The following is a 16133-nucleotide window of genomic DNA, read 5'->3' on the forward strand; positions in this document are numbered from 1 at the left end:
TCCCAAGTGATAAATAATATACAGAAACACATATTCTGAACAATTTCAAAATATAATTTACATTTTAGCATTATTATATATTCATTTTTATTCTCAATGTTTCATTTTAAATTCTGCTTACAATTTTACAAACATTCTTTTTACATATGATATTCTAACATATCCCATTCTAAAATAACTTTGTGATTGGCATACAATATAATGAAATATATTAAAATTATTACACTTTTTTTAAATGATAACAATTTTATATTAATCTCTTGCATTTTAATTATACAAGGGACATACCTAATCATTTAGTTTTAGCAAAAAAAAAAAATTAAAATATTAAAAATAATATATTAAACAAAGTATAATCAATTCCAAAATTAAATAATACATTAAATTTGTAAATTCAAATAATTTAGTTTTAGAATCAATTATCTTTTCCTTATACATTGAAATTATTATTTTATATTGTTAAAAAATATAAAATTGATAATTTAGTGTCAAAAGGAGTGCCCAGTTTCTTAACTATCAAATCTATATGGAGACAAGTTTTATATTTAGATGTTAGACAATTTATTAAATTTTATATTTGAGCTATGTTGATTACATGGTGAATATTGAGCTCATTATGAAAGACCTTTCTACTTGGAAATGAGAATATTGGCAACTGATTTGGATCGAAACTCTCTAAAACAATCCCTTGAATTATGGACTTTAGATTGAATCGTGATTATGATGTTGAGCTGTCAAGAGTCCATATTTATCTTATAACATATTATTATATTGTATTACTTTGATTATATTACTGTTTTAAGTGCAACGATTTAATTTTTTTTTAAATTGGAATAACTAATTTAATATAATTACATTGATCCACACGTGCATGGCACGATCATGAATATACTAAAGTAAGTTGGCATACTTAATTACATGCGTCAAATACATCTTCTTTTGTTGCTTTTGTGCTTTTAATGCATAATCCCATTTTAAACATAATAATTTAAAGTAATAAGCATGCCTTCAGAATTTGAACAGTGCAGTAAAATTTAATCTATAGTTTGGTTTTAAATTAAGTTATAATAATGTTTTAATACATATTTAAAAGAAAGCACTTTCAGAACACTTTCTTTTAAATTAAAATGTTTTTTATATTAAATTCAAAAATATTCTTCTGACAAAATATTTCTAAATTAAATTAAAATTAGTACAAATTGATCATAATAAAAGTTTATAATATATTATTTAAACTTGTTGAATCATAATATATATATTTTTAAATTTAACAGATTTTGTAATAATTCTTAAACAAATAAATATAAATATAATATAAAAAACTGGCATGCGTGAATTACTTGGGGTGTAAGAAGAATCTAGCCTGCCATTGAGAGGCCAACCAAAGCAACATAGGACCTTAATTTCAATGTCATTATTATCATTTTCAATTGACAATAGCTTATTTGAATCCTTTATTACTCCTCATTTTTTCTCCTTATACGACCATGGAAAATGGGACCACGATGGCCTTTGAGAGTTTGCTAGTTGGACATTTCCACAAGTAACCGAGCTCTCATTGTCAATGATACATACATACGCATATACATACGCATATATACAACTTGATTTGTCTATAAAAGTGGCTGTTATTTGCAACACTTTACAACAACAACAAATCTGTTGAGCTAATATGGGGCAGTTATTACAACACTTTCTACTAAAATGCCTACTCTTTTTAATTCTCTCTCATTTTCTTACTCAATGTGTTTCTTCTATGCTGCGATTTTGTCTGGATTCTGAACGCTCTGCTTTGTTGCGGTTGAAGGATAGCTTCATTCTCAATCAGTCAGCTTCTGATGATACTTTAGCTTATCCGAAAGTTAGTTCTTGGAAACTTGAAGGACAGGTCGGTGGGGATTGCTGCTCTTGGGATGGAGTTGAGTGTGATAATAACACTGGCCACGTTATTGGACTTGATCTCAGCAGCAGTTTCCTTTATGGCTCTATCAACTCCAACAACAGCCTTTTCCAGCTCCATCACCTTAGAAGGCTCAACCTTTCGGACAATAACTTCAATCGCTCTGAAATCCCTTCTGCAATTGGTAACCTTACAAGGCTATCACGGTTGGACCTCTCCTGGTCTGGCTTTACAGGTCAAATTCCATATGAAGTTCTACAGCTTTCAAACCTGGTGATACTTGATCTCTCTAGGAATCCATTAGAGCTCCGAAACCCAAGCTTGAAAATTTTATCCGAGAGGTTAGTGAACCTCAAGCATCTTGATCTTCACAAGGTAAATGTATCTTCGACAATCCCTCAGAGTTTGGCAAATTTATCTGCTTTAACATATCTCTCTCTTGTGGCTTGTGAATTGCATGGTAAATTTCCCACTTCCCTTGCCAACCTTACCCAGCTCACTTACCTCTCGCTAGCTGGAAATGAATTTAGCCCTGACACTTTGTCTTGGCTTGCTAAGCTAACCAAACTAACCGCATTGAATTTAGATTCTACAAATTCATACGGTGACGTCCTATATTCTCTAAAAAACCTTACCAAGCTTACATATTTGGATCTTTCCCTGAATCAATTTTTTGAACGAATCCCATCTTGGTTCGGTAATCTTACTGGGCTGATCATTTTGGATCTAGGCGGTAACAAGTTTTGGGGTTCGGTTCCACAATCGATCTTTACTCTGAAAAATCTTGTAGAACTTGATTTATATGGTAACCACCTCAGCGGCACATACAAATTAGAAACCTTTCTAAATCTTAAAAAGCTGAAGGTGCTTCAACTGTCTAGTAATCATTTTTCATTGCTCACCACTACTGTTTTTACCTTGTTAACACTGGCTTCTTGCAACTTATCCAAGTTCCCAGATTTTCTTCTGAGTCAAGACGAGGTGGAGCTTCTTGATCTTCGAGATAACAAAATCCATGGGTTTATCCCCAAATGGATATGGGGCTTATCTGCTCAAACTCTTCATGTTTTAGATTTAAGTGAAAACTTTCTTAGAGGTTTCGACCAACCAATTGTTGTCCCTCAATGGATCAATCTGAGATTGTTGGACCTTCGTTCTAACATGCTACAAGGGCCACTACCAATTCCACCCGCTTCCATTTACCAATATTTTGTCTCAAACAACCTACTCAAGGGAGAAATCTCATCAGGGATATGCAGCCTGACTTCTATAACTGTACTTGACCTATCAAATAACAGCTTCAGCGGCATGCTTCCACCATGTTTGGGCAACCTAAGCACATCACTTTCAGTACTAAAGCTCCAAAACAATAACTGTAGTGGCCCTATTCCTCGAGCATGTGAAAAAGGAAACACATTGAGGATGATTGATCTTAGTCAAAATCAATTGAATGGACGTATTCCGAGATCACTGGTTAACTGCAACTTACTAGAGCTTCTTAATTTGGGAAATAATCAAATAGAGGACATGTTTCCCTCTTGGTTAGGAAGGCTTCAAGAGTTGAAAATTCTCATCCTACGGCATAATGGATTTCATGGTGCAATTGGAGAACCAAAATCCAATGAGTTTCCAAAGTTGCAAATTCTTGATCTTTCCTTCAATAAGTTGACAGGTTGTTTACCATCTCGTCACTTCCAAATATGGAAGGCCATGAAAGTTGTTGATCTTGGCAAGTTAAGGTACTTCGAGGTAGACGTTAGTTTTGGAGGAAGAGAAACATATTGGCCTATTGACTTTTCCTACTCAATGACAATGACAAAGGCAGGCGTGGAATTAAAATATGAGAAGATTCAAGATTTCTTGGTAGCCATTGATCTGTCAAGCAATAAATTTGATGGCTGCATTCCAAAAGACATTCAAATTCTACAAGCACTTCAATTCCTCAACCTTTCCAACAATTTTCTGTCAGGTCCAATTCCACCATCATTGGGAAACCTCTCAAACCTCCAAACTTTGGATCTTTCTCAGAACAAACTCTCCGGGAAGATCCCTCAAGAGCTGGTGCAACTCACTTTCCTTGAATTTTTCAATGTTTCTCATAATCAGCTGATCGGACCCATACCGCAAGGCAAACAATTTGGTACGTTCGGAAACAGCTCATTTGAGGGCAACCTAGGATTATGTGGAAATCCATTGTCAAAGAAATGCTATCCCGAAGGGTTATCACCACAACCGTCGTCATTGTCAAAGAAAGATGATGGTGAAGATTCATGGCTTCAATTTGGGTGGAAAGCAATCATGTTGGGATATGGAAGTGGGCTAGTGAATGGACTAATTCTCGGTTACCTTTTTAACCCGATGAAACATAAGTTGTTTGTCAAGTATTTTGGAAGAAAGATACAAAGTCGAAGGAGGGGTAGGATGAATTAAATCAATATGCTTAATTTGACGCAGTATTAGTATTTGTTGATTTCAGTGTTTTTTTTTTAATATATAATTATGTATGTTAATATTTTTCCCTTTATCCTTCTTGGCTTTGTCGAAACTATTTTTATTTGAAAAAAAATAGAAATCGACTTTTAAACAACATGTAGGGTCGCCATCAATCTTTTTGTTTAGGTGTGATTAGATCACCTAATAAAACATTTTGTTTCATTTAAAACATTTATGATCTATGTAAATTTTTTTTAAAAAAAATGGGTTCGGGAGCCGATTACGTATGAGGAAAGGTTAGCATCCTCAGTACGCCTAAAAATTGGTACCAGATTGATCACATGTTGTCCTTATGTTTAAAATTTTAGAAAAGAAATCTTGAAATATGATGCTTATTAAAAACATTTGAGTGGTGTAAGCTGCTCATCAAAATTTTCTCGTTTCAAAGGCATAAAGCATCACATCTAGCACGATAGAACATGATCCTTTATACTTTTGAGAACACGATTGAGTTTTGACTTCCAAAAGCTCTTAGGTCAAAAATTACCAAAGGATGTCCAAATATTTAGTCCAACGAAAAATTGAAACACAGCACGGTAGGACACGATTTCTCGAATTTCTAAATATTGAACATTGCCTTATTTTTGAAAAAACAATTTAAATAAATGATTGTAAACTATTTCAAAATGTATCGATTTTACTTGAAATAAAATGGACCAACTGATTTTTTAAAAATTTAAAATAATAATGCCATCATTTGTAAACCAAAGGGAAAAAATGAAAATATGGGATGACATACATGCATAAAGTACAATCATTGGTAAATGAAGGCAACATAACCTTATTTAATCAACTAACAAAACAAATAATTAAATATAACTAACCTAAAGAATATAACCAACTTTCTAAGCATGCACTACAAGAGAACAGACTTTTAGCGGCATTTTTTTTTGCTTTTAGCCGCGCTTTTAAGCGCCGCTAGAACTATTAGCGGCGTTTTCACAAGCGCTGTAAAAAACGTCGCTATAGTAAACGTCGCAAAATTTTGCGGCGTATTGTGACTTTTAGCAGCGCTTTCCCCAAAAACGCCGCTAAAGACCATATATATTTCAACTTCCTTTTTAATCATCTCATTTACATTCTTACCTTAAATGATCATACAAAATTTAAATAACCTAACAATGGACACATTTTAAATTGTTTTTAAGTTCAAAAACATTAACAAGAGAACTTTTCATTTGATCAAAATGTTAACATAATCAATCTTTGAAAACCCAATCTAATGACTACAATACATTTTCTTCTAAAAAGTAAAATCTTTGAAACTTCTGCCGATTAAACAACATGATGTTCACTATAAGAAATTTCAACTACAAGCATACTACAATTACTTGTCAGTTTAATTCCAGTGAGCTTTTGATTGACTCCTCTGCACTGCACAAGTCCTTGTCGGTTGAAGCTCTTGCACCCATGATCATACCTAAAATTGCAAAAACATAGAATCAATGAACTCATATAGAGTATAACAAATCATCTGTGAGCTTTGGAGTTCTTAAAATGCTACACAAAGAACATTTAAACACTTCAATTTACAGCATTTAAACAGTAGCAACCATCAATTAAATAAGAGGAATTTTAAACATTTAATAGTCATTTCCATCATAATCGACAGCAAATTATCCACCATTTAATTAGCTTAGTTTCAGCATTAATTCGGTAATGAGAAACAATATATAGCAGCATTAAATCCACCACACAGATATTTCAAACATCAATTTACTCACTTCCGGACCTCATTAACAGCAGCAATTTAACTGATTTCTTTATACAGTTCTTCCAACCCAAAACAGCAAGATTAAACCACCAAGGATTGAGCATTTTATGTGACAAAGATAACGAAAAGCTCACCAAAAAATCTGTTCAAAGTGCCGACATCCTCACACTAGCATTTTATGTGACAAAGACAAAGAAAGGCTTAAAACACTAGTACCGGATTACTAACTAAATAGTACTTTGTAGTGCAAATAATAGCAAAGAATTGTGTAACCATGATAGATTTGCATTCACCAATATAAAGTTGGTAAAACCAAGATCATTGCATCAGTATCTTGATAACATATAAAACAAGTAATTAATCAAAGTTGAGATACCTTCATTAGTGATGCACTAGTAGGTTAATTAGAGCCTAAAATTGCTTCATTAAAAAATTATAAAATATACTTCAAACATTTTACTTTAGAAATTGAGGGTAGTAAGCAGTTTATTAAAAAATTAAAAAAAGTTATATAATATTTTATTATAAAATATTTAATAAAAAGGTAAAATTACAAATAATTATAATTAAAATCAAATGAATATAATGAAACTTAACCAAACCAAGAGATATTGATTCATTGAAGTTATCAAAACCTAAATAGTTTTTGTTTTTAATTTACGACAACATTAAACTGATTATTTTACGACAACTAAGATACTGGTAATTGATTATGTTGACTAAATGCCATTTGAAACATGAGTATGATGACACAGTAGAAGAGATATGAATATAAGCATGCAAATAGATCATGTAAGCCTGCAAACAAACACATCAAGAACATTCACATGTCCATAAAACCTTTTTCTCCATCACACGGCTCAACCCAATTTCCAGAGATTTTTCTAGCTACTGTAGTTCTTCAATATTTAATCCATGGAGTTCCTCACCTCTCATTTGCCTATTTCAAGGCAAAATCCACGGATGAAAAAGTCAATATCATTTTTAAGTAGATGGAATTTAATGGTGAAGATACAATAATCATATTCAAAGGCCCGTATTATCTTATAAAATATTTAGTTTTAATGGATATATTTAATCCTTTTTAAATATTTTCATATATTCGAAAAAAACCATACACTGATACCTTCATACCTAAATATGTATGCATATGTATCAAATACAACGAATAAAAATAACAAAAGTAATGTGAAACAAGAGGCTCACTAGTGAGACTTTCACATCTACTGCTGGATATGCATATGTATCAAATACAACGAATAAAAATAACAAAAATAATGTGAAACAAGAGGCTTACCAGTGAGACTTTCACATCTACTGCTCTATAAAATAATCCAAATTTTCATTCATCTACAAGTAATTTTCCAGCCGACTGATTACATATTAATGTAAGAACTAAAGGTAAAGAAATATGTCTACATATATAGAAGAAGAAATAAAAAACCACTAACCTGCAGCCCAAGACAAGGTTGTTCCAGCTTCTCAAGGTTCTTTGAGCGCAAATGGTGCCTTTCTAGTATATCCTTCATGCTTCAAGTTAGAAGTTATACCATCGTTTTATTTTTTTTAATTTTATCTCAACCTATAAAATGGTTTCAATTCAAATATGATACCTGCAACTTTTTATGATAACAATTGTATATAGTTTTAAAATATCATTTTCAAATAGAATGTCAAACTTTTTGCCCGATGAGTGCAATTATTATCTAAGCTAACATAATTTGAGTAGGAGTATTGGATATAAATATATATTTTAAGATTTATATAATATCTAAATCATACTTGTTTTACATAATTTGAACATGATGTGTAAATAGTATTATCTTTCAAAAATAGATTTTTTCTAAAAATCCCACTAATAGCTATATTAACAGATATCATAAGCATAAATACATAGCTACATGCATATATATACACACATATAGTTAGATGAGTGCAATATGGGAGCAAAACTAGAGAATTTGCAATTATGAAGTAGGTTAAAAGAAGAAAAGCAAAGGCATGGGAGGAACTCACACTCTAATAAATGCTGTGAACATTAATGTGCATAGTCACTAAGAAAGTTTGACAATCTGCAAACACACTCAAGATGGTAAGCAAGATTGGAAAGAGAAAACTACAAACAAATGAGAATATATTGCTTTAGTTCTACTAGCAAAAGTACAAAATAAGTAACATACTCCTCAAGACACAAACATGCAAACATCTCAAAAATAAGAAACGAATAGAGGTCCTGCAATTTTTAGTTAAAAAGAAATTTTTGATGTTTTATATTTTTTTTTACGAAAATGATAATCAAATGATTATTTGTTACTATGCCTTAGCCACTGTTTGCAGTAGTTGCAGTCTTCCCTCATTAACTCCCAGTGTCGTTTTTCTCAACCCAGGCCCGGCTATTCACTTTTCACTACTTTGCTATCCCATTTTGGGTCAAATTATTATATTAAAAAAAATTGTTTTTGGACAAATTATGATTATGACCTTCTTCTATGTTTAAATATTAAATTAATCCCAATTGTTTAAAGCTTAAAAGATTGCACTGATGACATGACAAAAAATTATAATACAGTTTGATTTGGTTAAGTATGAGAATAAAAACCAATATCTCTTGACCTTGACCTTCCAACTGAATGTAATAAATGTTCCAATAACAAATTCAGACCCACACAACATTTATTTTTGTCTTTGATTTTCAAAAAACATGTTTGATGATGTCCCTTTCAGCTTTTCTTTTTTTTTTTTCCAGAGACAAAAATCGTAGGAAACCTTCACTTAAAGCAAAAGTAATAGTCTTTGATGTATCAATCTATAGATAGATAAGTCAAATGCTAGTGTGAAAACAACTCTGATGTTGTTTAGTTTTTGATGCATCAGCCTATCGATAGATAAGTCAAATGTTAGTGTGTGAACAACTCTGCTGTTTTAACCAGAGGTTTAATCAATTTTATCATCAATGCAAATTGACTCGATTTCAAATCGAATTTAACACGAAAAAGTTTGATGAAATTCTCAAACATTGAATAACTTATGCAGGAAAATGCTGGAAATGTTTTATTCACAACTCTAGACAACGTTTCTCGCTTTTATTCTATCAAGAAGACGATACGAAATGTGATTTAATGCACTCTTGGAATCGATCCACCAGCTGCAACTATTTGTTGCTCCAGCTGAAACACCAAAACATCAGAGAACGGTTCCGCATGCTTATTTTCCCAGGAAACTATTAATAGGCATACATACAAGTAACGGGAAGCAACACTTACTTGGAATAAGGTTTGAAGCTTGTTCTTCAGTAGGGAGTATTCATGAGAGAGCATTGCAGCACCATCTCAAACACTGTCCATTCATCATCAAGCAACTAGGTGCATAAAAAGGCATTGCATACAGGTAAAGCAAGACTCACCCTTCGCGGTTTTTAGCGTCGCTGAAACTCCGAAAGGCGATACATGCATTTTTAACCCTCATTGCACCTATGCTATTACCATAGAGACAAAACACTTGATTTTCAAAGGCATCCAGACAATATGATCAAATTAGGTACTTGAAAATGCTTTTGAGATTGAATTACTTGGAGCTGCTACCCTTTAGAAATTTTTAGTTAATGAGGGAAGACTGCAACTGCTGCAAAATGTGGGAGAAAGAAATAGGATGGTGGAGGGTAGTATGCCCAGGCATTAACAAATAATCAAAAACAAAACTTTCGAAAAAAAAAAACCCAACAAAAGACCACCTAGAATAAAAGAAAGCAGAAAATTACTCTGTAATATTTTTGGTTTATACGTTTAAATTATTATATGGTAGAAAAATAGTACAAGAAATCTTCATAAAAAACAACTCAAAAGACAAAAACAAATAATTAACAACAGAAACGAAACCACCAAATTTCATACTTTAAACAATTATCATATATATGTCTTTCAATTTTTGTGCTAAGAAGTTAAATCCCGAACAGCCACTCATCAGATCCTCATCATCTTTCTTCTTTTGGTCCTCGGCCGTACAGATCTTGGGAGGATCCGAAGCAGCTGCAGGACAGCTTCAGCATATGAGATCGAAAGACATGATTCCCTCCCCCCCGATAGAAGCATATGATTATTATTATAACAGAAAGCTTCAGCTTAGTGGATATAATTAACCCAAACGTTGTGAAGTATGGAATAAATGGGATGTTGTTGGTAAAGATAGGTTGGAAATGAGTTGGAGTCAGCATAGATTTCTGCTTAACTTAGACAACAAAACTAAGATTGTTGCGAAACTCAAATCTAGGAAGATAGATTTGAAATTACTCCAAAACCCATAGGTTAAACAAAGAAGAAATCAAATTGTTCTCAAATAAAAGAACAACTTACCTGAAGTTTACACTCCGATGAAGCAAATGAGAAAAGCGTCAGATGTATGTTACCTCGACAATGAGTTTTCACCGTGTCTGCTGATTCTTTTAGGGGAAATTTAGGGATTTGGAGAAATTAGAGAATTGGGGAAATCTGTTTTGGGTTGGGGGCGAATGGCTAAGTGTCGGGCATGAGAAAAGAAAACATTTCAGAAACGAAAACGACGCCGTTTAACTTAAACAATTATGTTTTTTTTACGGCGTTTAAAAAAAAAGGCCGCTAACCCTTAAATCTCCAATTAAATTTTACTTAAAACATATTATATTTATAAATACTTAAAGTAAATTTACTCAAACCTAGCTAATAATATTGTTTTAATTTTTTTATAAATATATACATTTTATTTTCATTTGATTTTTATTAATTTTTAAATATAAACAAGTTAAATATTTTAATTATTATTATTTTTCTTTTAGTCATTGAATTATATGTAAATTGTGGATTTAGTCATTTTACTTTAATTTTGTTATTTTTAGTCATTGTAATTTTGAATTTTGAAATTGTAGTATTAATTAAATGGTAGCTATTAAATTAATTAAGTTTTGCTATTTCTAAAATCTAATGTAACAAACATATCACTCACAAAAAGCCGTTATGGATTCAACGGTTGTCATTTGTGACAAAATTAAAATTTCAAAATTCGAAAAGTATAGGGACCAAGAATGATCTAATTGGATAACATGAACTCAACCTACAATTTTAAACACAATACCAAGACTAATAGCAGAATTTAACCAAACATATATAATTGCTATTATTTGAGTGATCATGACTAAAATTTTAAATTTTGAAAAGTACAAAAGATAAAATTGAAAATATTAAGTGTAGAGGAATTAATTTGAATTGAATTATTTTTAATATATCAAAATATTTTTAGATTAAATCTTAAACCATTTAATATATATAAATTTTATCTATTATCTCGAACCGCTGACATCCGCCACAGGGTAAACCACCGCCTCTCAGGCCCCCGACTGATTCTACCATAGAGGCCAACGATAGACAATAAATCCCCCTCGAACACAGCTTACAACTTTCATCGTACTGTGCTCTCCAAAGAGCAACTCTTCTCAAAATCTCAAAAGGTGCTGAGTAATCTAAACCCTAAACCTTTAACCCCTATCCTATAAACACTAAACTCTAAACCCTTAACCCCTAACCCTTACACCTTAAACTCTAACCCTAAACCCTAAACCCTAAACCATAATCCCTAAACCCATAATTCATCATAAACCTTCAAATACTAATTAACTCCTACAATTATAATTAATTCAATATTTTAAATTCAATATTATCTCTTTTACGATTATATAAGAAAATATTTAATATATTGTATAACCATAATTTTAATAATTATTGTAATTTTATGTGACCATAATCATAATTAATTAATTAATTAATCTAAACTCTAAACTCCTAATCCTTAATCCCTAAACCATAAACCTTAAATCCTAAAATATAAACCCTTAAACCCTAAACCCCAATCCTTAAACCATAACCCTAAACCCATAATACATAAACTTTAAAATAGTATTCAATTAAAATATTTTAACAAATATTTTCTATGTTTTACTTTCAAAATTTTTTACTTGTCATTATTTTTCTGAAGAATTTAAATATTCAATTAAAATAAATTGTATTTTAATATAAATAAACCAGTTAAATTATAAATAGACAGATGAAATGTTTTTTGCGGCGTTTTTCCAAAAGCGCCGCTAAAAACTGAGCAATAGCGGCGTTTTTCCAAAAAGCACCGCTAAAACCTCGATCTATAGTGGCGTTTTTCCAAAAGCGCCGCAAAACCTCGATCTATAGCGGCGTTTTTCCAAAAGCGCCGCTATTGTTCAATTTTTAGCGGCGTTCGGGCCAAAAACACTGCTATTGCTCAGTTTTTAGCGGCGTTTGAACCAAAAACGCCGCTATTGCTCAGTTTTTTGCGGCGTTTTATCGCAAACGCTACTAATGTATAATATTTGCGGCGTTTTTTGTCCAAACGCCGCTAAAAACACCGCTAAAGCCCTATTTTCCTGTAGTGATGGATGAAGGACAATTAATATAATAATAAAAACGAAAGAAATAGTACAACAATGATATATAGCCTAATACAATCCATTCAAAATATACAAAACAAAATGAAAATTAAAAAACCACTATGGTATAAGATAAATTTAAAATGATGATAAACACATAATATATAATATATGAATTGATGAGTTGATGAATTTAAAACTATTTGTAAAAACAAACTAAAGATATATATGTAATCATTAAAATATGTTTTATAGCATGAAGATTTTTAAATCAAATAATATACAAAGTTAAAAACATTTGTTAAAATAGATACAATAAAGGAAAATTTAATAATATATAAATATAAAAGGATAGCAAGAATACATAATAAGATATAACCTTGGGCATTAAACTATACGCATAATAGATTTACAAATCATATATATATCTAAATAAATTTAGAAATAATTATTTGTAAAAATAACATGGAATAAATAATGCATACAAGATTAAATTAATTTTGCTATATATGTACAAATATATATAAAAGTATTTAAATGAGATACTATATAATATATTAAAATAATATGATATAGAGAAGAATTTCAAAATAATAATCTTATAAACACAAAATGAAGTCCCTAAAATAACTTTACATATACATAAAAATATTAAATGAATTTTAAAACAATAGGTATTTTAAATAGAAAACTCCATTAAAATAATATATGTACAAATATTCGCAAAAATATTTAAATGAGACATTATATAAAATGTTAAAATAATATGATAAAACCAATCTTAAAATAATTATACAAATAAAAACAAAACAAAATTAATAAAATAGATTAACACATATATAAAAATATTAAATGAATTTTAAAATAATAAGTGTTTCAAATAGAAAGCTTAATTAAAACACTAGGTATGCATAGGTATATACATATATAAATGTTTAAATAAAATTTTATACATAATGTTAAAATAATAGAATACAAACTTTTAAGCAGTAAAATTATTAAAGTATTTTCAATACATAAAAAATTAAATGAATTTCCTAAAAATAATGAGTTATACAAATAGAAAACCTAATTAAAATAAATTTAAAATGAATGGGGATAATGTATAAATTTTTGAAATTGAACTGAGGACTAACACACAATGCGCACAAATGCCAAGGGACTAAAGCTGGAAATAATTCTAGTCCCAAAACGCAGCGCTTAAGCGCGGGTTGAATTGATGCGATATCCTAATTCCAGGTGCAATTTAAAAACAAATAAAGTATGAATAGGGCCTAATTCAAAATCAGCGCGAATGAGAAGGGCCATGCACGCAAATTCCCCAATTTAAGCAAAGGTACGCGGATCCGGCCTGCTAAGCGGGTCAGCGAGCGGATCTTACCCTTTTGGAACGGCGCCGTTTTTAACTCTGCCCTTAAACCATCATTTTTGCTCCTTTTCTCCTATTTTCTTTTCCAATTGCAGCCCACCTTTTAACAAACATCTATAACCTAAAATCAATCTGCTAGGGCTTCATTTAGCAGCCGCCGAACCCACCATTTAATTTGATGGTCGACGGTGTGTGAGCAGAGACTCGATCTTGCCAACAAAAGTCACCCAAGGAAATCTGGTAAGTTAATCCTTCTTCTTTTCTTCTTTGAAAAAAAAAACTCCAATAATGTATTATTCTCTCTAAAAACAAAGCAGAAATTCAAAAGAAAAAAAACATTCGACCCTCGCCCCAAATCTCTATATTTTCGAGATATATGGGCGTTCATCGGTGCCGATTCAAGTATTTTCATTTTTTCATGGTAATATTGCGAGCAAATTGAAAGAAACAAAAAGAAATAAAGAGATTTTTGGATCACCTTTGGATAACTTTATGACTGCTCTTTTCTGATATTTCGTATGTATTTCAGTGTGTGTAGTATGCGTGCGTAAGATTACATAGTACAAGCGAGGCCTTTTTATAGCCTAAATTTACAGAGTAAATAGCGAAAAATAAAAATATTTTCCTGCTGTCATTTGTGTATTCTGTTATTCTATTTCTTCTCGTGCGTTCTTTTGCAGGAACGGTCGTACGGAGGAGCGGGGAGAGGCGCGCGTGAAGGAGGCCATGCGGGGAAACTGCTCGTGGGAGCACGACCTTCTAGAGCTGTTCTAGCATATTCCAGAAGCTTCTGGTGTTCTCGACTGCTAAGCTTCTCTTTGTCTCCTGTTGGGCCTCAGGTTTGGGCTTTTGGAATTGGGTCTAAGGTTTATTCAATTGGGTCATGGGCTATTTTAGTCTAATGAACTTTTATTGTATTAGGTTTTTTCTTTATTTTTTTGTTTTATTAGTTTTGGGTTTTGTAAATAGACACTGGCTTATTTTAATTTTTTTATTTTTAATTTATTTCTCTGGTTTTATTGCGGGCAGGGCGAATTGGGCCTACTACAGCTGCCCCTCTTTGCTAATTGTCGTGTAACAAGGATGAAGCAAAGACCTTAAAAGGACCAACTTTGCCCGGGTCTTACTGCATCTTTGACCTTTTGTCCCTTCTTTTCTTCACGTTGCCTTGCTCCAATTCATCGCTGGAACTTTTTGGTAATCTCAACCTTTTCCATTGCAAATTCAGGGAAACAAGGCTGGTGACTTAAATCTGCTTCATTGCCGATACATGGAGATAAAATTTGTTGTCTTTGACGTGCTCCATAGCTGCTTAAGGGAAATAGGATCCTCAATCTTCAGTCTGCTTCCTTGCTACCTCAAGAAGATAATACCAATATCTTCAACCTACTCTCTTGCTACCTCAGAGAGATAAGGCTAGTGGCAAGAATCTGCTCCATTACCGATACATGGAGATAAGATTCACCAACTTTGATTTACTCCACTACTGCTTAGGGAGATAAGATCTTCAATCCTTAGTCTACTTCCTTGCTACCTCAGGAAGATAAGACTCGTATATTAAACCTACTCCACTGCACCTTCAGGGAGGTAAGGCTAGTGACTACAATCTGTTCCATTGCCGATACATGGAGATAAGATTCTTAATCTTTCGATCTGCTCCACTACTGCTTAGGGAGATAAAATCTTCAATCTTCAGTCTGCTTCCTTACTACCTCAAGAAGATAAGACTCATTCTTTAACCTACTCTCTTGCTACCTCAAAGAGATAAGGCTGGTGGCTCAAATCTAATATTCGATCTGCTCCGCTATAATTTCAGAGAGATAAGATCTTTAATCTTCAGTCTGCTTTCTTGCTACCTCAGAAAGATAAGACTCATTCTTCAACCTGCTCTCTTGCTACCTCAGAGAGATAAGGCTGGCGGCTTAAATCTGTTCCATTGTCGATACATGGAGATAAGATTCACCATCTTTGATCTACTCCGCTGTAACTTCAGAGAGATAAGATCTGACTTCACCAATGTCGCTACACTGTCCTATGGGGAACATGTCCTGTAGACTCCATTTTATATGCGCATGTTTATGCCAAATAATTAGGATGATATGATAAAAATGAATCCAATGCTCCTAACTAAATGTGGTATGATATATGCAAAAATGAGAATGATTCCATTTTAAAATTTAAGGCATCATCACTCATTGTTCATTAGTATGTTGTCATTGACGTATTCTCTCAACTA

The 16133-nt window shown here is 32.0% G+C and overlaps 1 protein-coding gene across 1 annotated transcript; it reads left to right on the forward strand.

Moving 5' to 3' along the window:
- Positions 1–1756: 1756 nt before the first annotated feature.
- LOC108478550 (receptor-like protein Cf-9) lies at positions 1757–15311 on the forward strand. Its single transcript, XM_017781015.2, has 3 exons — positions 1757–4222; positions 14578–14736; positions 15126–15311. The coding sequence occupies exons 1-3, from the start codon at positions 1757–1759 to the stop codon at positions 15309–15311; spliced, it is 2811 nt and encodes a 936-aa protein (XP_017636504.2).
- Positions 15312–16133: the final 822 nt, after the last annotated feature.

The sequence above is a fragment of the Gossypium arboreum genome, chromosome 7 (assembly GCF_025698485.1).
Source record: "Gossypium arboreum isolate Shixiya-1 chromosome 7, ASM2569848v2, whole genome shotgun sequence".
Taxonomy (NCBI): domain Eukaryota; kingdom Viridiplantae; phylum Streptophyta; class Magnoliopsida; order Malvales; family Malvaceae; genus Gossypium; species Gossypium arboreum.